This window comes from Haliotis rubra, unplaced genomic scaffold, assembly GCF_003918875.1.
Source record: "Haliotis rubra isolate DU_JTF1 unplaced genomic scaffold, ASM391887v1 Scf33, whole genome shotgun sequence".
NCBI classification, from domain to species: domain Eukaryota; kingdom Metazoa; phylum Mollusca; class Gastropoda; order Lepetellida; family Haliotidae; genus Haliotis; species Haliotis rubra.
Window position 1 is genome coordinate 392,429 of NW_025767002.1, and position 21,664 is coordinate 414,092.

At 40.4% G+C, this 21,664-nt stretch overlaps 2 protein-coding genes across 2 annotated transcripts; both read right to left on the reverse strand.

Annotated features, from left to right (window-relative positions):
* Nucleotides 1–784: 784 nt before the first annotated feature.
* On the reverse strand, nt 785–2,585 carry LOC124284101. Its single transcript, XM_046720159.1, has 3 exons — nt 2,219–2,585; nt 1,676–1,804; nt 785–1,377 (listed from the first exon to the last, which is right to left on the reverse strand). The coding sequence occupies exons 1-3, from the start codon at nt 2,304–2,306 to the stop codon at nt 785–787; spliced, it is 810 nt and encodes a 269-aa protein (XP_046576115.1). The 5' UTR covers nt 2,307–2,585.
* Nucleotides 2,586–5,711: 3,126 nt separating this feature from the next.
* LOC124284102 lies at nt 5,712–21,345 on the reverse strand. Its single transcript, XM_046720160.1, has 3 exons — nt 21,196–21,345; nt 20,658–20,786; nt 5,712–6,304 (listed from the first exon to the last, which is right to left on the reverse strand). Exons 1-3 carry the CDS (start codon nt 21,281–21,283, stop codon nt 5,712–5,714), a joined length of 810 nt encoding a protein of 269 aa, XP_046576116.1. The 5' UTR covers nt 21,284–21,345.
* Between the last annotated feature and the right edge of the window lie 319 nt (nt 21,346–21,664).

A 21,664-nucleotide genomic window follows, 5' to 3' on the forward strand; every position in this document is an offset into this window, starting at 1 on the left:
ATATTGAATGAATCACTGCCACCATACTTGAACAATACTGCTAAAATTGGAGTAATATACTGAGGGAAATAAATAATGAAACACCACCTCATGTCAGTGTTCCTTTATTTATTCTCAGACTCCCCCCATAGCGCTATTCAAAACTGGTGATGAAAACTGGAAAAGGAACGCTTGAATTTTCCTGTGTTTCTTTATTTGTTTCTCTCTGTATATCGAAGGAACCCAGGAAAGAATGCCTGAGTGAAGTGTGATGATGTTAGTTTCCTATATGTTCATGTTGATCTATATCTTCTTGCTGTGTGCCCAGGGAGAGATTCGGGGTTAGAAAAAGACCCCATAAAACATATGCTTGACATTTGAGACCACCAAACAACTATGGTTGTTAGGCTCGGTGACTTGGTTAAGTGGGTGTCATCTAATATCAAACAGAGTACAGACATGGATTATTGCTTACAGTATCAATCACTGGATTTACAGTGAGTGAGTTAAGTTTTACGCCGCTTTTAGCAATATTCCAGTAATGGGCTTCACACATTGTACCCATGTGGGGAATCGAACCCGGGCCATCGGCGTGACGAACGAACGCTTTAACCACTAGGCTACCCCACCGCTTCCACTGGATTTACAAGCCGTAGCAGGAACATGTCTGAGCGTGGTGTTAAACAGCAACCATACAACTTATCTTGTAGCTGTTAGACGCAGACATGTGTATACAAACAACTGAACCATTGCTTATGAATTGTACCAGTTGTTATTTTCATCAATGAAAAAGGATTGAATTACATTAGGATTTGTTTCTTCTGAACAGTTTGGTAAAACGATGAAAGATTGATTTTGGCTTTTGTACATTTCGTTTCTGATTACAATTTTCGATCACACTGGCTGTACTGAATGACATATGCTTCTTTGATGAGAGATTATTTTGAGAGAGTTCATGATGTCTTGTTGACGTATTGTCTTGTTTAGGAGACACAATGTGGTCAAAGCACGAGGTCTGTGTAGCCCCTGACCTCTGAACAAGTCCAACACCTTCTCCAGCTCCAGAAAGTACACCCAGTCTTTCAGCTCTCAACATGTCCACCTCCTTCAACAAGCGGTCCACCTGCTCCCCGAGGGAGACTTTCTCATCCGACAGTTGTCTGACTTGTGTCTTGAAATGTTGATTCTTCATTTTCAGACATTTGGAGCGGTGTCGAGCATCTCGTAGGTCAGCCCGGAGAGTGTCCACCTCGGCCAGGACAGCCGTCAGCTGCACGTGGAGCTCGTGCTCTTTGACATTTTGTTTATCCTCTTGACAACAGTCCCATTGGAATGGAGGCTGGGGTCGAATAGGTCTTGGTTTTATCGCGACGTGTTTGGGAACCATATCGTGGAACTCTGGAAACGCAATAATCCAATTTAGTATGTGATCAATCAAATCATAAGCCTACAAAAGCACATATACATCTTCTTTGTTGAATCAGAGACCATGTAATCTATTATATGGTCTCTGGTTGAATAAGGAAAAAAGGTAGAAACATAACAGTTGATACAGAAAGTTATTTTTCAAATGAATCATAGGCCTAAAAAGCACATGTACAACCGTGTGTTGAATAAAGGAAAATAATAGAAACCATTGTTTTCAAATAAAGTTGGAAGGATACGAAAATTAAAGGTATTTATGACACACACACACCTTTAAGTTCTCTGTGTGCGAACCACTGTGCCACCTCGGAATCAAACCCCTCACACTCGGACATGGTCAGACGTCTGGCGACTGGTTTTGGTTTTATTGTGACGTGTTTGGGAACCGCATCATGAATCTCTGAAATAACAATAACAGAATTTGGTACAAAATCAAACCAGTATGACAAGTGGAAAGCAAATATATCAAGCCTATGAGATGCAGAAATATAGTGTCTGGGTCTTAGACCCGTTTCAGTGAGTGAGTGAGTGTGTTTAGTTTTACTCCGCACTCAGCAATATTCCAGTTATATGGCGGCGGTCTGTAAATAATCGAGTCTGGACCAGACAATCCGGTGATCAACAGCTTGCGCATCGACCTATGCAATTGAGATACGATGACATGTGTCAACTAATTCAGCGAGCCTGACCACCCAATCCCGTTAGTTGCCTCTTACGACAAGCATGAGTTACTGAAGGTCAATTCTAACCCGGATCGTCACGGATATTCAGCTGTAGGTATGAAGTCTATTATTATATATAAGAGCACGCTTACCTGTCGGTTCTGTACGTGCAAAACACTCGGCCACCTCGGGATCAAATCCCTCACACTCAGACATGGTCAGACGTTTGGTGACTGGCATAATCTTTGGATTATCTCGATAAATGAAGAGCGTACTGCAGTGCTGTTGTAGCTGGCTGAGACAATGTCAGACAATGGCGTGACGTCACAATATCACCGAATGACGTCATAGCGATCTCCAGTCGGTAGTTTCCGTTTGGATTATCCGTTTTCGGCATATTTCGCCTCGATCGTGTTCCGATTGCGACATGTCAGCCTTAACATACAATGCTCACTAGATGCTCCTTTATCTTTGGTATGATGTCGATACTTTTTTCTGAACCATCATTATATCATGAACAAATATGTCATCCTTACAAATATTAATTGAATGAATAGGAGATATTTTCATGTGTTTTTCCCGAATGAAATTGTTTTCCGGTAAGGGATTATTCGAATTGTCATTGGTGAATTGACATTTCACATTTCTGTTCCGATTGCGACATATAACCCTTATAACATACATACATTGATCATTAAATGCTTTGTGCTCTGTGGTATAATATCGATATTTCTCACCTAAACATCATTATATAATAATTACATATCTATTGATTATTCATAACATTACCACAAAAAATTTAAAAGGAACTTAATGCAATGCAAATTGTGATTTTGACTTTTTCCCTCTCCAGAATTACAGCGATTTACAAAGTTGAACTGAAAAGGCTTTTCAAACAACAACTTGAAAAGTATTTTGTTCAACCAATACTTTGAACACATTTGAATTGATTGTTTTCAAATTTGGGGATCACCCTCCATATCTATAGGAGAGATGCAGTGCAAAGTTGTATTTTGCCATTTTAATTTTTCGACTTTTAAAATTGCATTTCTTGAACTCTGGAAAAAGTCAAAGTTGTTGATAATAACAATTATTTACTAAGTTGATTATTTTCAGATTTGGGTAATGGATTCTTTGTTAATAGGAAAGGTGCAGTACAACATTTGATACAGACCTACTATTTCACAAAGCTAAATGAAAATACACAACGGCGTAACTCCACGTGATGATATCCTACCCCTCATGTCAAATTTCGGGCTATGATTTGGGCGTTGGTAGATAGGTTTCAAGGTATCGTTTGTCCAAATTTTGACAGAACTTTCATCAGAAAAGAAAACATTATCCCAATCTTGATTTTCGTGAGCCCTACACCAGTTTAAACGTCTTTTTTGTGCACCGTTCATCAGTGGTGAGGGAATTCCGCGCTTTTTCACCCAGTTAAGTCTTTGTAATTCTTGTCGAAGGGTTTCATGACATACCTGAGGACTTCCTCTATTAATCATCTCATTTCTGATATTCTCAACGCTTTTCAATTTTCCCATACTCTCAATCTGACCAAGTCGCCGTCGATCCGTAGTTTTGAACTTCCTTGGCCTCCCTGCCCCTGTCTTGTACTCAATCCCAACCCCTGACTGAATATTCTTCAACGTTTTTGTATACTATAGACAGAGGAATGTCATGTCTACCAGCTAACTCTTTTGCATTTGCCACACCCTTTTAAAATCATCTGGAACCAGCTTACTTTTCTCTTTTGCTGTCAAATCTGCCATGTCAACAAAGGAAGCCGCCTGTTTCATCAGGGGAGATAACTCTTGATGAAGTGAGGTTCATTCTCAAGCCTACAAGTGTTGCCTCCCATATTGAGTACCTTACTACATAATGTAACACCTATTTTAAAATTCTATTATCAGAAAGATGGAAACAAAGATTTTCTCAATAATATCTAGGAAAACTGTGCATATGATATAGCTGCAATCAGACTTTCAGCAGCAACTCTTTATGATTATGGAAATGTGTCTCGTCTTTCTGTTTATGGTGAATAATCAGTTCAGATGATTCCAAGGCATGTACCAAGGGTGTGTCCCACCGTTCACACAGAACGTTACACACCTATAGTCTGTTTGCAGTGAAAACGTATCGATGAATTTCACTTTAAACAAAAAAGTAAATGAAATAAAGTGAAATTAAGATTGCGAATCCTCATAATTTTACCTTGCCAATTGAACATTTAAATCTCAAAATTTTATTCAAATTAGGATAAAAGTTGTTTGTTTGTATTACAAGGGGGTAAGCGCAGTAGTTGGAACAGTGAAACAAATGTACGTGCGGTACGTGAAGAGCGCTAACTTATAACAAACCTTGTCGTTTTCGGTGTTTCATTTGATGTGCATACCCCCTTGTAAGACAAACCAATAATAGCCATGAGAAACTATGATCGTTTGTTAAACAACTTTTATCCTAAGTCGAATACAATTCTGAGATTTAAATGTTCAATTGGCAAGGTAAAATCATGAGGATTCACAGTCTTAATTTCACTTTATTTGTTTTACGTTTTGGTTTAAACTGACATTCATCGGTACGTTTTCACTGCAAACAGACTTTAGTCTTGTTTAAAAAACCAAACTCAATGTAAGCTATGTTGTATCCTTGCTATTTCTTTTAATAGTCGATTGATTGTTTGAGTAGTCCATTGGTTTAAAGCTTTCGCTCTAAGGGACCGTTCATAATTTATGGCTCGGGGGGTGATGATGATTTTAAGGGGTATCGCCCATTTTGTTCTGGCGAGCTAGGGGGTCATCAATTTTGTACACACACATACTAGGGGTCATCAATTTTGTACATAAAATGTTTAATATGGGTAGGGAAGGGGGATCACTGATTTTGTACATGACATGCAGGGGGGTCACTTATTTTGTACATACATTCTAGGGGGGTCATTCACATTGTACATGCTTCTCCATAAAAATCATCATCACACCCCCTAGCCATAAATTATGAACGGTCCCTAAATGCGTCCAAGCCGAGTTCGATTCAGATGTAGTCTGTATTTTATTTTCGCTGCCACCATGCTCGAACAACAAATTAGAGTAATCTCACAATAACCCAGGAATGGATGTTCAAGTGAAGTGTGATGCTGCTAATTTCCTATATCTTCTTGCTGTGTGCCCAGGGAGAGATTCGGGGTTAGAAAAAACGACCCCATAAAACATATGCTTGACATTTGAGACCACCAAACAACTATGGTTGTTAGGCTAGGTGACTTGGTAAGTGGGTGGCATCTAATATCAAACAGAGTACAGACATGGATTATTGCTTACAGTATCAATCACTGGATTTACAGTGAGTGAGTTAAGTTTTCGCCGCTTTTAGCAATATTCCAGTAATGGGCTTCACACATTGTACCCATGTGGGGATCGAACCCGGGCCATCGGCGTGACGAACGAACGCTTTAACCACTAGGCTACCCCACCGCTTCCACTGGATTTACAAGCCGTAGCAGGAACATGTCTGAGCGTGGTGTTAAACAGCAACCATACAACTTATCTTGTAGCTGTTAGACGCAGACATGTGTATACAAACAACTGAAACATTGCTTATGAATTGTACCAGTTGTTATTTTCATCAATGAAAAAGGATTGAATTACATTAGGATTTGTTTCTTCTGAACAGTTTGGTAAAACGATGAAAGATTGATTTTGGCTTTTGTACATTTCGTTTCTGATTACAATTTTCGATCACACTGGCTGTACTGAATGACATATGCTTCTTTGATGTGAGATTATTTTGAGAGAATTCATGATGTCTTGTTGACGTATTGTCTTGTTTAGGATACACAATGTGGTCAGAGCATGAGGTTTGTGTAGCCCCTGACCTCTGAACAAGTCCAACACCTTCTCCAGCTCCAGAAAGTGCAAACAATCTTTCAGTTCTCAACATGTCCACCTCCTTCAACAAGCGGTCCACCTGCTCCCTGAGGGAGACTTTCTCATCCGACAGTTGTCTGACTTGTGTCTTGAAATGTTGATTCTTCATTTTCAGACATTTGGAGCGGAGTCGAGCATCTCGTAGGTCAGCCCGGAGAGTGTCCACCTCGGCCAGGACAGCCGTCAGCTGCACGTGGAGCTCGTGCTCTTTGACTTGTTGTTTGTCCTCTTGACAACAGTCCCATTGGAATGGAGGCTGTGGCCGAATAGGTCTTGGTTTTATCGTGACGTGTTTGGGAACCATGTCGTGGAACTCTGGAAACACAATAATCCAATTTAGTATGTGATCAATCAAATCATAAGCCTACAAAAGCACATATACATCTTCTGTGTTGAATCAGAGACCATATAATCTATTATATGGTCTCTGGTTGAATAAGGAAAAAAGGTAGAAACATAACAGTTGATACAGAAAGTTATTTTTCAAATGAATCGTAGGCCTAAAAAGCACATGTACAACCGTGTGTTGAATAAAGGAAAATAATAGAAACCATTGTTTTCAAATAAAGTTGGAAGGATACGAAAGTTAAAGGTATTTATGACACACACACACCTTTCAGTTCTCTGTGTGCGAACCACTGTGCCACCTCGGAATCAAACCCCTCACACTCGGACATGGTCAGACGTCTGGCGACTGGTTTTGGTTTTATTGTGACGTGTTTGGGAACTGCATCATGAATCTCTGAAATAACAATAACAGAATTTGGTAAAAAATTCAAACCAGTATGACAAGTGGAAAGCAAATACATCAAGCCTATGAAATACAGAAATATAGTGTCTGGATCTTAGACCCTTTTCAGTGAGTGAGTGTGTTTAGTTTTCGCCGCACTCGGCAATATTCCAGTTATATGTCGGCGAGACCCTTTTCAGCTTTTGGGATGATTCTATTATTGTATATACTGACTCACCTGTCGGTTCTGTACGTGCAAAACACTCCGCCACCTCGGGATCAAATCCCTCACACTCAGACATGGTCAGGCGTCTGGTGACTGGCATAATCTTTAGATAATCTCGATAAATGAAGAGCGTACTGCAGTGCTGCTGTAGCTGGCTGAGATAATGTTAGACAAAGGCGTGACGTCACAATATCAACTAATGATGTCATAGCGATCTCCAGTCGGTAGTTTCCGTTTGGATTATCCATCTTCGACATATTTCGCCTCGATCGTGTTCCGATTGCGACATGTCAGCTTTAACATACAATGTTCACTAGATGCTCCTTTATCTTTCGCAAGATGATGATACTTTTTTCTGAACCATCATTATATCATGAACAAATAACAAAAATTAAATGAATGAATTGGAGAAATTTCCATGTGGTTTTTTTCGAATGACTGTTTTCTGGAAGGGATTATTTGAACTGTGTGCAATGTGATATTGTCATCAGTGAATTGGCATTTCCCATTTCTGTTCCGATTGCGACATATAAGCCTTAACATATATAAAATGATCATTAAATGATTTTTGTTCTGTGGTATAATGTCGATATTTCTCCTAAACTATATCATATTTTAGCACATACCTATTGATTATTCATAACATTACCCTAAAACCTGTAAAAGGAACTTAATGCAATGTAAACTGTAATTTTGATATCTCTCAGAATTACAGCGATTTACAAATTTGAACTTTATAAGCTTTTTCAACCAACAACTTGAAAGTATTTTGTTCAACCATACCTTGAACACATTTGAATGGATTGTTTTCAATTTTGGGGATCACCCTCCATATCTATAGGAGATGCAGTGCATTGTATTTTGTAATTTTAATTTATATAATGTTTAAAATGCATCTCTTGAACTCAAAGTCAAAGTTGTTGATATTAACAATTATTTACTAATGGATTATTTTCAGATTTGAGTAATGGATTCTTTGTTTATAGGAAAGGTGCTGTACAACGTTTGATACAGATCTACTATTTGACCATTTTTTATTTATTGTTGTACAGCTGAAGTTGGGAGTCGGGGGTAATAGTGAGCGGTGCTCGCGTTTTTCTGGCCTGTTTGAATTGTGAGCTATGTGATCGGTGGTTTGTCCTTTTCTCAATTGTTCTTTTATCTCTAAATATATGCTTGCTCAGAAATGCCTGATTGGAATGTTAATAAAATTAATAGGTAAAAAGCCCCTTCTGTGTTACAGGTAAAGTGAGTGAGTGAGCTGGGTGAAGGCCGCCCTGAATAATGTTTCAGTTAAGTTGCGAGTGCCAAACGTTTGATAAAAGTTATGCAATATGAAAGTTCAGTATCTCTTCTAACTTCTGACTTCCATACACGACATTGATGTATGGCAAACATGCATAGCCTTCCTAATCAGTCGTCCATGTCTTGAAAGGTGAAATTTGTATGGAAATTTGTTTCTTTAACATTCTAACCGTCTTTCTTAATAAACTATATTTTACGACAATAATATATGGAAGTTAATGTTAATTATGAGGAATGTCCTCCAAAGCCATAAGGGGGCGGTGGGGTAGCCTAAATGGTTAAAGCGTTGGCTCGTCACGCCGAAGACTCGGGTTCGAATCCCCACATGGGTACAATGTGTGAAGCCCATTTCTGGTGTGATGTTGCTGGAATATTGCTAAAAGCGGCGTAAAACCAAACTCAGTCAGTCAGTCTAAAGCCATAAGAAGAGATAGGGCGGCTTTATGTAATGGGTCAGTCCATTTGTGATTGATACACACTAAAGGCGCCTTCCGGGGAAGAAAATAACTTTTGTCAAATTTCGATTGATTGATTGGTTTGTTGTTTAACGCCACACTCAGCAATGTTCCAGGTATATGTTGGCGGTCTTTTTCTCAGTTCTTCTTTATCTGTAAATGCCAGATTCAAATGTTGAGAAAATTAATAGGTAGAAAACACCCTTCTGTGTCACAGGTGAAGTGGGTGAAGTGGGTGAAGGCCGCCCTGAATAATGTTTCAGTTAAGTAGCAGGATATCGGAGAAACGTTTGATAAAGGTTATGTAATATGAAAGTTCAGAAGCTCTTCTAACTTCTAACTTCCATACATGCGTGCTCCATACACGTACACAGAATACTCTGGTAATTTTGGTCAGAAAATGTTGGTGTCAAGCCTGTAGGAAGGACTTTTTACATGCAAACCTTGGGCGATGAATATGCTACAACCCCTTGACGACAATCACAGTACGATAAAGTTACATTATTTCGGCTTTATCATGGTGTACCAGCTGAAGATGAAAGATGAACGAGAATCATTACGCAGTGGAAATTTTAGTGGTGTGGAGCTCCGTTATGGTGTTGCAAACACGAATTGGAAGGCATGATAAAGATTCCTCAGATATATACTCTTCAAATAAAGAAATACAAAGTCAAATTGATAATGGAGTTTCTTGATAATTTCGTCTCCTCCGGCGTCTTCATGAGTCAACTCTCCTGGAAAGAAGATCGTAAAAGACTCTGTCATGGAATACGAGAAGTCCTCATGGAACCAACGAATGACATCAGATCCAGATCTCAGACACTTCAGGACATTACACCCCTCCATAGAGCCACACCCAGCTTGGCTACTTGCCAAAAGATACCCCTTCTTGAAACAACAATGCCTCTTCATAGTGCAGATGTGTGTTCTCTGGCGTCCTTGCCGTGTGTATGGACCTTGTGATAAATGTAGTGTGAACTGTGCAGACCTCCTGATCCATGTCCTAACATCGTGTGAAGCTTGTGCTGGCTGCAGAGACCAACTCTGGTGTGACATTATCAACGTGGGCCCGCCGGAGCCGAGCGACAAGACTGATATGGACCTGGTGTGCAGCTTGCTGTCCTGCCGTCCCCCAGTACTGCTCTCTGACGAGGAGACTCAGCTGTACACACTGACTGTTGTTAACGGACTCTACGCGACCTGTAATGCATGAATATTCTACGCGTCTCTATTGTTAACTTAAACTTATCTTAACTTATCTCGCATTCCCTTGTACTCTCCATTGGAGGAATAAAAGTGTATATATGTCTGAAATTATTGAAACTTTGTACACTTAAAGAAGCCAATCGAAATCGATCTCGTCAATTGTGCCGTAAGATTGCCTCGAATTTGCACAAGATCTGTCCTGGCGTTGTAGGAGATATCTACCTACATCATTACACTACCACAACCAAATCTGTCAACTTCTTGCACACAGTTTGCTGCAAAACGTTCACCTCCCCGACGGTAAACACGAGCCCTTCCAACCTGCTTACGAAGCATAAAACGGGATTCATCACTGAACCAAACTTGCCTCCATCGTTCACGAGGCCAAACCCTATGTGCCCGAGTCCACTGCAGTCGTGTTCGACGATGTTGCTAAGTGAGAATGACGCCTCTGATCGCACGTGTAGGTCGGATTCCTGCATCTCGAAGACGAATGCACACGGTCTGGTCCGAAATCCTACGCAGTATTGTTGATGCGGTGGATGTTGCAGTGGCGTAACCGGATGTTACCATCCTCGGCAGACTGGTTCAACCGAGATTCGCCTGTTCTTCTAAGCGACCAATGAAGTTGTTGCGTTGCACTTCACTCAATCGCGGCATCACTGTACGGCGTGTTGACGGCTCAATACTGAGATATGGAAATCGAGAACCTGTCGCTTTTATAGGGATTTTGTTCATGTAGCACGTGAAAAACATGCAGATCTCTCACACAGTCTCATTACGCGTGGATGCGTTTGGGCGAACAGTTGAATTTGTTCTTCTGTCTTCCAGGTTGGCATGATTTATTGCAATTTCTTGTTGGTGATCAATGCCTCAACTCCCGTGACACCACAGTCTATGGGCTTGTAATATTATACCACATATTTCTGTTTCAAACATCTTTTTCTTCCATTTTGCGTTTCTTTTTCGAAGAGTATATATGTGCCATTTCCTATTCCATCTGTTCCTGTGTAGGCCAAGGTGTTCTTTTTACGTGCCTGTGCATCTATTTGTGACGATGGCTACCGTATGTCTTGGGTTACGTTCCCCTTTACGCCAACGCATGGTATCACTACTCTGGTCGCAAACAAACAAATGTATTAGATAACTGAAACATTGTCATTGTTCCTAAATAATATCAATATAGGTAATTATGGCAATTACAGGGAATTATGGCAATATTACGAACCACCATTTCTCCATGGCATTTTCATGCAAGCTGACAATTTCGAACGTAAGCGTGCATTAACGTTTCCGAAGAGGCGTTATTGCGCTGTACATTCGTTCCATGTACACAAACCAGCATTATAATGGAGTAACTATAACAATCAAACGCTAATTTTAAAAATTTCATATAACGATATTACCTATGCGTTTCTTTTTTCTTTTCTTTTTTTTTTGAGTGTACATGATATTCGATTTCCGTGTGTTATTGAATATGTAGCCTGAATTTCAGTCGAAACGGATGACATTAATTGCACTGTGTAGCATTATGAACCATTGAAGCATAGGAACATATTGTGAGCCAATTGAAATTATTATTATTTTTTTTTTAATTTCAATGTTTTTATTGTCAGAAAGTCCCTGTTACAAGATCGAGGATCACCTCCAGGGAAAGGGTGACTCTCATTTGTACAGTATAACTGACTGACTGAGTTTAGTTTTACGCCGCTTTTAGCAATATTCCAGCAATATCACGGCGGGGGACACCAGAAATGGGCTTAACACATTATGCCCATGTGGGGAATCGAACCCGGGTCTTCGGCGTGACGAGCCAACGCTTTAACCACTAGGCTACCCCACCGCCCCCTGTACAGTATAAAAGCTTACTAGTAGAAATTCTGACATTGTCTAAAACAATAAGAAACTCATTAACTCTCACATTCATGCTAATACTGTTGTGAGCTTAAAATAAACAGACAGCTTTTACTATGTGTCTGCTTTTCACTTATGGGACGGTGGTGTAGCCTAGTGGTTAAAGCGTTCGCTCGTCACGCCGAAGGCCCGGGTTCCATTCCCCATATGGGTACATTGTATGAAACTCATTTCTGGTGTCCCCCCGCAGTGATATTGCTGGAATGTTGCTAAAATCGGCATAAAACCAAACTCACTCACTCACATTTCACTTATACTTACTAAGACTAACTGAAAGGTGGATGATAGAACGCCCACTATGTGTAAAATTTATTGAGTTTATGTCTGCTTGAGAAACTAATTTTCTCAATAGAATACCTTTGTTCACACACTTTCTTAAAACCATCAATGTGTTTTACCCTCCCCATTGAGATACCCTTAAATGCTATTTCCTGTATTTTGGGACTCTTCAAGTTGGATTGCTTTTGTAACAAATTCTCTGTTTATATATTTATTATATATTTTAGTGATGTATAAATATACATATATATGTTTCACCAACACATTTTCGACTTTCATTCAAGAATCATCTATCGCTTGTTTTCAAGGTAAACCATACATAACATCTTCGACATTCTACAGCTTGAATTAGTTTCTGCATAGGTGGTAACCTTGAGGTTTGCTTATTCTTTCGATTCTGTGTGTAAGATGTCCTACTTTATATGTGAGCAACTGATTTTACTTCTCTAAAGGTGAGGTGAGGTGAAGTTGGGTTTAACGTCGTGCTTGCGAAAATATTTCGCTCATATGACGACGTGCATGCGTGTGTATGTGTAAGTGCGGCTGCTTGTACTAGCCCAGACTTAAGCTGGTTTTATAGTGCTAGCCCACTGAGATACCATGCCACAGTGAAGCATGAATTCAGACACATTATACTGACTCCGAGCCAACCAGTCCTTGTCGTACCCTCTCCGGGCGGAAGCTCTAACCACTACACCACGGAGGCGGTCTCCCTAAAGGTAGTTTCGCCGCTAGAACATCACATTTATACTACTACCTGACTAACATCAATTGGTCCAAATGCGTCAGAACTTCATGACAGATATCACACAATCAGTTCATTAATAGATCTATGAAAAAGCTAAACTGTTGCTTTTCTATTCATTTGATACAGTCGATACAGATAGGCGAACTAGCTATTCCCCAAACCTATTTTCCACATGTTGAAGATTTTCCCTATGGTGTCTGACGTGTTCCCTATTCTTATGAGTATCAGATGTTCCTGGGTATGTTCAGGTGAATAGTTGACGTGCCTGTGCATGTGTTACTGCCATTGGGAGGCATGATACGTTCTCCTATTCTTAAACACCTGGTATCACCTCTGTTTATTAATGATTTACAAACACATACTTATGAAACAGTTGCAACCGTTCAACTGACGTTAGGCAGAAACTGGTTAAAGCTTTCAATCTTAATGCGTCCTCGATTCCCAATATTGAATGACTCACTGCCACCATACTTGAACAATACTGCTAAAATTGGAGTAATATACTGAGGGAAATAAATAATGAAACACCACCTCATGTCAGTGTTCCTTTATTTATTCGCAGACTCCCCCCATAGCGCTATTCAAAACTGGTGATGAAAACTGGAAAAGGAACGCTTGAATTTTCCTGTGTTTCTCTATTTGTTTCTCTCTGTATATCGAAGGAACCCAGGAAAGAATGCCTGAGTGAAGTGTGATGATGTTAGTTTCCTATATGTTCATGATGATCTATATCTTCTTGCTGTGTGCCCAGGGAGAGATTCGGGGTTAGAAAAAGACCCCATAAAACATATGCTTGACATTTGACACCACCAAACAACTATGGTTGTTAGGCTCGGTGACTTGGTTACGTGGGTGTCATCTAATATCAGAGTACAGACATGGATTATTGCTTACAGTATCAATCACTGGATTTACAGTGAGTGAGTTAAGTTTTACGCCGCTTTTAGCAATATTCCAGTAATGGGCTTCACACATTGTACCCATGTGGGGAATCGAACCCGGGCCATCGGCGTGACGAACGAACGCTTTAACCACTAGGCTACCCCACCGCTTCCACTGGATTTACAAGCCGTAGCAGGAACATGTCTGAGCGTGGTGTTAAACAGCCACCATACAACTTATCTTGTAGCTGTTAGACGCAGACATGTGTATACAAACAACTGAACCATTGCTTATGAATTGTACCAGTTGTTATTTTCATCAATGAAAAAAGGATTGAATTACATTAGGAGTTGTTTCTTCTGAACAGTTTGGTAAAACGATGAAAGATTGATTTTGGCTTTTGTACATTTCGTTTCTGATTACAATTTTCGATCACACTGGCTGTACTGAATGACATATGCTTCTTTGATGAGAGATTATTTTGAGAGAGTTCATGATGTTTTGTTGACGTATTGTCTTGTTTAGGAGACACAATGTGGTCAATGCACGAGGTCTGTGTAGCCCCTGACCTCTGAACAAGTCCAACACCTTCTCCAGCTCCAGAATGTACACCCAGTCTTTCAGCTCTCAACATATCCACCTCCTTCAACAAGCGGTCCACCTGCTCCCCGAGGGAGACTTTCTCATCCGAGAGTTGTCTGGCTTGTGCCTTGAAATGGTTATTCTTCATTTTCAGACATTTGGAGCGGTGTCGAGCATCTCGTAGGTCAGCCCGGAGAGTGTCCACCTCGGCCAGGACAGCCGTCAGCTACACGTGGAGCTCGTGCTCTTTGACATTTTGTTTATCCTCTTGACAACAGTCCCATTGGAATGGAGGCTGGGGTCGAATAGGTCTTGGTTTTATCGCGACGTGTTTGGGAACCATATCGTGGAACTCTGGAAACGCAATAATCCAATTTAGTATGTGATCAATCAAATCATAAGCCTACAAAAGCACATATACATCTTCTTTGTTGAATCAGAGACCATGTAATCTATTATATGGTCTCTGGTTGAATAAGGAAAAAAAGGTAGAAAGGCCCGGGTTCCATTCCCCATATGGGTACATTGTATGAAACTCATTTCTGGTGTCCCCAGCAGTGATATTGCTGGAATGTTGCTAAAATCGGCATAAAACCAAACTCACTCACTCACATTTCACTTATACTTACTAAGACTAACTGAAAGGTGGATGATAGAACGCCCACTATGTGTAAAATTTATTGAGTTTATGTCTGCTTGAGAAACTAATTTTCTCAATAGAATACCTTTGTTCACACACTTTCTTAAAACCATCAATGTGTTTTACCCCCCTTGAGATACCCTTAAATGCTATTTCCTGTATTTTGGGACTCTTCAAGTTGGATTGCTTTTGTAACAAATTCTGTTTATATATTTATTATATATTTTAGTGATGTATAAATATACATATATATGTTTCACCAACACATTTTCGACTTTCATTCAAGAATCATCTACCGCTTGTTTTCAAGGTAAACCATACATAACATCTTCGACATTCTACAGCTTGAATTAGTTTCTGCATAGGTGGTAACCTTGAGGTTTGCTTATTCTTTCGATTCTGTGTGTAAGATGTCCTACTTTATATGTGAGCAACTGATTTACTTCTCTAAAGGTGAGGTGAGGTGAAATTGGGTTTAACGTCGTGCTTGAAAATATTTCGCTCATATGACGACGTGCATGCGTGTGTATGTGTAAGTGCGGCTGCTTGTACTAGCCCAGACTTAAGCTGGTTTTATAGTGCTAGCCCACTGAGATACCATGCCACAGTGAAGCATGAATTCAGACACATTATACTGACTCCGAGCCAACCAGTCCTTGTCGTACCCTCTCCGGGCGGAAGCTCTAACCACTACACCACGGAGGCGGTCTCCCCTAAAGGTAGTTTCGCCGCTAGAACATCACATTTATACTACTACCTGACTAACATCAATTGGTCCAAATGCGTCAGAACTTCATGACAGATATCACACAATCAGTTCATTAATAGATCTATGAAAAAGCTAAACTGTTGCTTTTCTATTCATTTGATACAGTCGATACAGATAGGCGAACTAGCTATTCCCCAAACCTATTTTCCACATGTTGAAGATTTTCCCTATGGTGTCTGACGTGTTCCTATTCTTATGAGTATCAGATGTTCCTGGGTATGTTCAGGTGAATAGTTGACGTGCCTGTGCATGTGTTACTGCCATTGGGAGGCATGATACGTTCTCCTATTCTTAAACACCTGGTATCACCTCTGTTTATTAATGATTTACAAACACATACTTATGAAACAGTTGCAACCGTTCAACTGACGTTAGGCAGAAACTGGTTAATGCTTTCAATCTTAATGCGTCCTCGATTCCCAATATTGAATGACTCACTGCCACCATACTTGAACAATACTGCTAAAATTGGAGTAATATACTGAGGGAAATAAATAATGAAACACCACCTCATGTCAGTGTTCCTTTATTTATTCGCAGACTCCCCCCATAGCGCTATTCAAAACTGGTGATGAAAACTGGAAAAGGAACGCTTGAATTTTCCTGTGTTTCTCTGTTTGTTTCTCTCTGTATATCGAAGGAACCCAGGAAAGAATGCCTGAGTGAAGTGTGATGATGTTAGTTTCCTATATGTTCATGATGATCTATATCTTCTTGCTGTGTGCCCAGGGAGAGATTCGGGGTTAGAAAAAGACCCCATAAAACATATGCTTGACATTTGACACCACCAAACAACTATGGTTGTTAGGCTCGGTGACTTGGTTACGTGGGTGTCATCTAATATCAGAGTACAGACATGGATTATTGCTTACAGTATCAATCACTGGATTTACAGTGAGTGAGTTAAGTTTTACGCCGCTTTTAGCAATATTCCAGTAATGGGCTTCACACATTGTACCCATGTGGGGAATCGAACCCGGGCCATCGGCGTGACGAACGAACGCTTTAACCACTAGGCTACCCCACCGCTTCCACTGGATTTACAAGCCGTAGCAGGAACATGTCTGAGCGTGGTGTTAAACAGCCACCATACAACTTATCTTGTAGCTGTTAGACGCAGACATGTGTATACAAACAACTGAACCATTGCTTATGAATTGTACCAGTTGTTATTTTCATCAATGAAAAAGGATTGAATTACATTAGGAGTTGTTTCTTCTGAACAGTTTGGTAAAACGATGAAAGATTGATTTTGGCTTTTGTACATTTCGTTTCTGATTACAATTTTCGATCACACTGGCTGTACTGAATGACATATGCTTCTTTGATGAGAGATTATTTTGAGAGAGTTCATGATGTTTTGTTGACGTATTGTCTTGTTTAGGAGACACAATGTGGTCAATGCACGAGGTCTGTGTAGCCCCTGACCTCTGAACAAGTCCAACACCTTCTCCAGCTCCAGAATGTACACCCAGTCTTTCAGCTCTCAACATATCCACCTCCTTCAACAAGCGGTCCACCTGCTCCCCGAGGGAGACTTTCTCATCCGAGAGTTGTCTGGCTTGTGCCTTGAAATGGTTATTCTTCATTTTCAGACATTTGGAGCGGTGTCGAGCATCTCGTAGGTCAGCCCGGAGAGTGTCCACCTCGGCCAGGACAGCCGTCAGCTACACGTGGAGCTCGTGCTCTTTGACATTTTGTTTATCCTCTTGACAACAGTCCCATTGGAATGGAGGCTGGGGTCGAATAGGTCTTGGTTTTATCGCGACGTGTTTGGGAACCATATCGTGGAACTCTGGAAACGCAATAATCCAATTTAGTATGTGATCAATCAAATCATAAGCCTACAAAAGCACATATACATCTTCTTTGTTGAATCAGAGACCATGTAATCTATTATATGGTCTCTGGTTGAATAAGGAAAAAAGGTAGAAAGGCCCGGGTTCCATTCCCCATATGGGTACATTGTATGAAACTCATTTCTGGTGTCCCCAGCAGTGATATTGCTGGAATGTTGCTAAAATCGGCATAAAACCAAACTCACTCACTCACATTTCACTTATACTTACTAAGACTAACTGAAAGGTGGATGATAGAACGCCCACTATGTGTAAAATTTATTGAGTTTATGTCTGCTTGAGAAACTAATTTTCTCAATAGAATACCTTTGTTCACACACTTTCTTAAAACCATCAATGTGTTTTACCCCCTTGAGATACCCTTAAATGCTATTTCCTGTATTTTGGGACTCTTCAAGTTGGATTGCTTTTGTAACAAATTCTGTTTATATATTTATTATATATTTTAGTGATGTATAAATATACATATATATGTTTCACCAACACATTTTCGACTTTCATTCAAGAATCATCTACCGCTTGTTTTCAAGGTAAACCATACATAACATCTTCGACATTCTACAGCTTGAATTAGTTTCTGCATAGGTGGTAACCTTGAGGTTTGCTTATTCTTTCGATTCTGTGTGTAAGATGTCCTACTTTATATGTGAGCAACTGATTTACTTCTCTAAAGGTGAGGTGAGGTGAAATTGGGTTTAACGTCGTGCTTGAAAATATTTCGCTCATATGACGACGTGCATGCGTGTGTATGTGTAAGTGCGGCTGCTTGTACTAGCCCAGACTTAAGCTGGTTTTATAGTGCTAGCCCACTGAGATACCATGCCACAGTGAAGCATGAATTCAGACACATTATACTGACTCCGAGCCAACCAGTCCTTGTCGTACCCTCTCCGGGCGGAAGCTCTAACCACTACACCACGGAGGCGGTCTCCCTAAAGGTAGTTTCGCCGCTAGAACATCACATTTATACTACTACCTGACTAACATCAATTGGTCCAAATGCGTCAGAACTTCATGACAGATATCACACAATCAGTTCATTAATAGATCTATGAAAAAGCTAAGCTGTTGCTTTTTTTGCTATTCATTTGATACAGTCGATACAGATAGGCGAACTAGCTATTCCCCAAACCTATTTTCCACATGTTGAAGATTTTCCCTATGGTGTCTGACGTGTTCCCTATTCTTATGAGTATCAGATGTTCCTGGGTATGTTCAGGTGAATAGTTGACGTGCCTGTGCATGTGTTACTGCCATTGGGAGGCATGATACGTTCTCCTATTCTTAAACACCTGGTATCACCTCTGTTTATTAATGATTTACAAACACATACTTATGAAACAGTTGCAACCGTTCAACTGACGTTAGGCAGAAACTGGTTAATGCTTTCAATCTTAATGCGTCCTCGATTCCCAATATTGAATGACTCACTGCCACCATACTTGAACAATACTGCTAAAATTGGAGTAATATACTGAGGGAAATAAATAATGAAACACCACCTCATGTCAGTGTTCCTTTATTTATTCGCAGACTCCCCCCATAGCGCTATTCAAAACTGGTGATGAAAACTGGAAAAGGAACGCTTGAATTTTCCTGTGTTTCTCTGTTTGTTTCTCTCTGTATATCGAAGGAACCCAGGAAAGAATGCCTGAGAGTGAAGTGTGATGATGTTAGTTTCCTATATGTTCATGATGATCTATATCTTCTTGCTGTGTGCCCAGGAGAGATTCGGGGTTAGAAAGACCCCATAAAACATATGCTTGACATTTGACACCACCAAACAACTATGGTTGTTAGGCTCATTGACTTGGTAAGTGGGTGTCATCTAATATCAGAGTACAGACATGGATTATTGCTTACAGTATCAATCACTGGATTTACAGTGAGTGAGTTAAGTTTTACGCCGCTTTAGCAATATTCCAGTAATGGAGCTTCACACATTGTACCCATGTGGGGAATCGAACCCGGGCCATCGGCGTGACGAACGAACGCTTTAACCACTAGGCTACCCCACCCACTTCCACTGGATTTACAAGCCGTAGCAGGAACATGTCTGAGCGTGGTGTTAAAAACAGCAACCATACAACTTATCTTGTAGCTGCTTGACCTGCAGACATGTGTATACAAACAACTGAACCATTGCTTATGAATTGTACCAGTTGTTATTTTCATCAATGAAAAAGGATTGAATTACATTAGGATTTGTTTCTTCTGAACAGTTTAAGTAAAACGATGAAAAGATTGATTTTGGCTTTTGTACATTTCGTTTCTGGATTACAATTTTCGATCACACTGGCTGTACTGAATGACATTTGCTTCTTTGATGAGAATTATTTTGAGAGTTCATGATGTTTTGTTGACGTATTGTCTTGTTTAGGAGACAATACTGTGGTCAATGCACGAGGTCTGTAGCCCCTGACCCTCTGAACAAGTCCAACACCTTCTCCAGCTCCAGAATGTACACCCAGTCTTTCAGCTCAAACATATCCACCTCCTTCAACAAGCGGTCCACCCACCTGCTCCCCTCGAGGGAGACTTTCTCACCCGAGAGTTGTCTGACTTGTGTCTTGAAATGGTTTATTCTTCATTTTCAGACATTTGGAGCGGTGTCGAGCATCTCGTAGGTCAGCCCGAGAGTGTCCACCTCGGCCAGGACAGCCGTCAGCTGCACGTGGAGCTCGTGCTCTTTGACATTTTGTTTATCCTCTTGACAACAGTCCCACTGGAATGGAGGCTGGGGTCGAATAGGTCTTGGTTTTATCGCGACGTGTTTGGGGAACCATATCGTGGAACTCTGGAAACGCAATAATCCAATTTAGTATGTGATCAATCAAATCATAAGCCTACAAAAGCACATATACATCTTCTTTGTTGAATCAGAGACCATGTAATCTATTATATGGTCTCTGGTTGAATAAGGAAAAAGGTAGAAACATAACAGTTGATACAGAAAGTTATTTTCAAAAGCACATGTACAACCGTGTGTTGAATAAAGGAAAATAATAGAAACCATTGTTTTCAAATAAAGTTGGAAGGATACGAAAATTAAAGGTATTTATGACACACACACCTTTAAGTTCTCTGTGTGCGAACCACTGTGCCACCTCGGAATCAAACCCCTCACACTCGGACATGGTCAGACGTCTGGCGACTGGTTTTGGTTTTATTGTGACGTGTTTGGGAACCGCATCATGAATCTCTGAAATAACAATAACAGAATTTGGTACAAAATCAAACCAGTATGACAAATGGAAAGCAAATACATCAAGCCTATGAGATGCAGAAATATAGTGTCTGGGTCTTAGACCCTTTTCAGTGAGTGAGTGTGTTTTGTTTTACGCCGGACTCAGCAATAGTCCAGCTATATGGCGGCGGTCTGTAAATAATCGAGTTTGGACCAGACAATCAGGTGATCAACAGCATGCGCATCGACCTATGCAATTGAGATACGATGACATGTGTAACTAATTCAGCGAGCCTGACCACCCAATCCCGTTAGTTGCCTCTTACGACAAGCATGAGTTACTGAAGGTCAATTCTAACCAGGATCGTCACGGATATTCAGCTGTAGGTATGAAGTCTATTATTATATATAAGAGCACGCTTACCTGTCGGTTCTGTACGTGCAAAACACTCGGCCACCTCGGGATCAAACCCCTCACACTCGGACATGGTCAGACGTCTGGTGACTGGCATAATCTTTGGATTATCTCGATAAATGAAGAGCGTACTGTAGTGCTGCTGTAGCTGGCTGAGACAATGTCAGACAATGGCGTGACGTCACAATATCACCGAATGACGTCATAGCGATCTCCAGTCGGTAGTTTCTGTTTGATTATCCATTTCGGCATATTTCGCCTCGATCGTGTTCCGATTGCGACATGTCAACCTTTTAACATACAATGCTCACTAGATGCTCCTTTTAGCTTTGGTATGATGTCGATACTTTTTTCTGAACCATCATTATATCATGAACAAATATGTCATCCTTACAAATATTAATTGAATGAATAGGAGATATTTTCATGTGTTTTTCCCGAATGAAATTGTTTTCCGGTAAGGGATTATTCGAATTGT

Excerpts from the sequence above, each read along its gene's own strand:
- LOC124284102 (XM_046720160.1), bottom strand. The coding sequence starts at position 21,283 with ATGCCAGTCACCAGACGTCTGACCATGTCCGAGTGTGAGGGGTTTGAT. Across the intron at positions 20,787-21,195 it reads TGCACGTACAGAACCGACAG|AGATTCATGATGCGGTTCCC; the intron begins GTAAGCGTGCTC and ends TTGTTATTTCAG. Across the intron at positions 6,305-20,657 it reads CGCACACAGAGAACTTAAAG|AGTTCCACGACATGGTTCCC; the intron begins GTGTGTGTGTCA and ends TTGTGTTTCCAG.
- LOC124284101 (XM_046720159.1), bottom strand. The coding sequence starts at position 2,306 with ATGCCAGTCACCAAACGTCTGACCATGTCTGAGTGTGAGGGATTTGAT. Across the intron at positions 1,805-2,218 it reads TGCACGTACAGAACCGACAG|AGATTCATGATGCGGTTCCC; the intron begins GTAAGCGTGCTC and ends TTGTTATTTCAG. Across the intron at positions 1,378-1,675 it reads CGCACACAGAGAACTTAAAG|AGTTCCACGATATGGTTCCC; the intron begins GTGTGTGTGTGT and ends TTGCGTTTCCAG.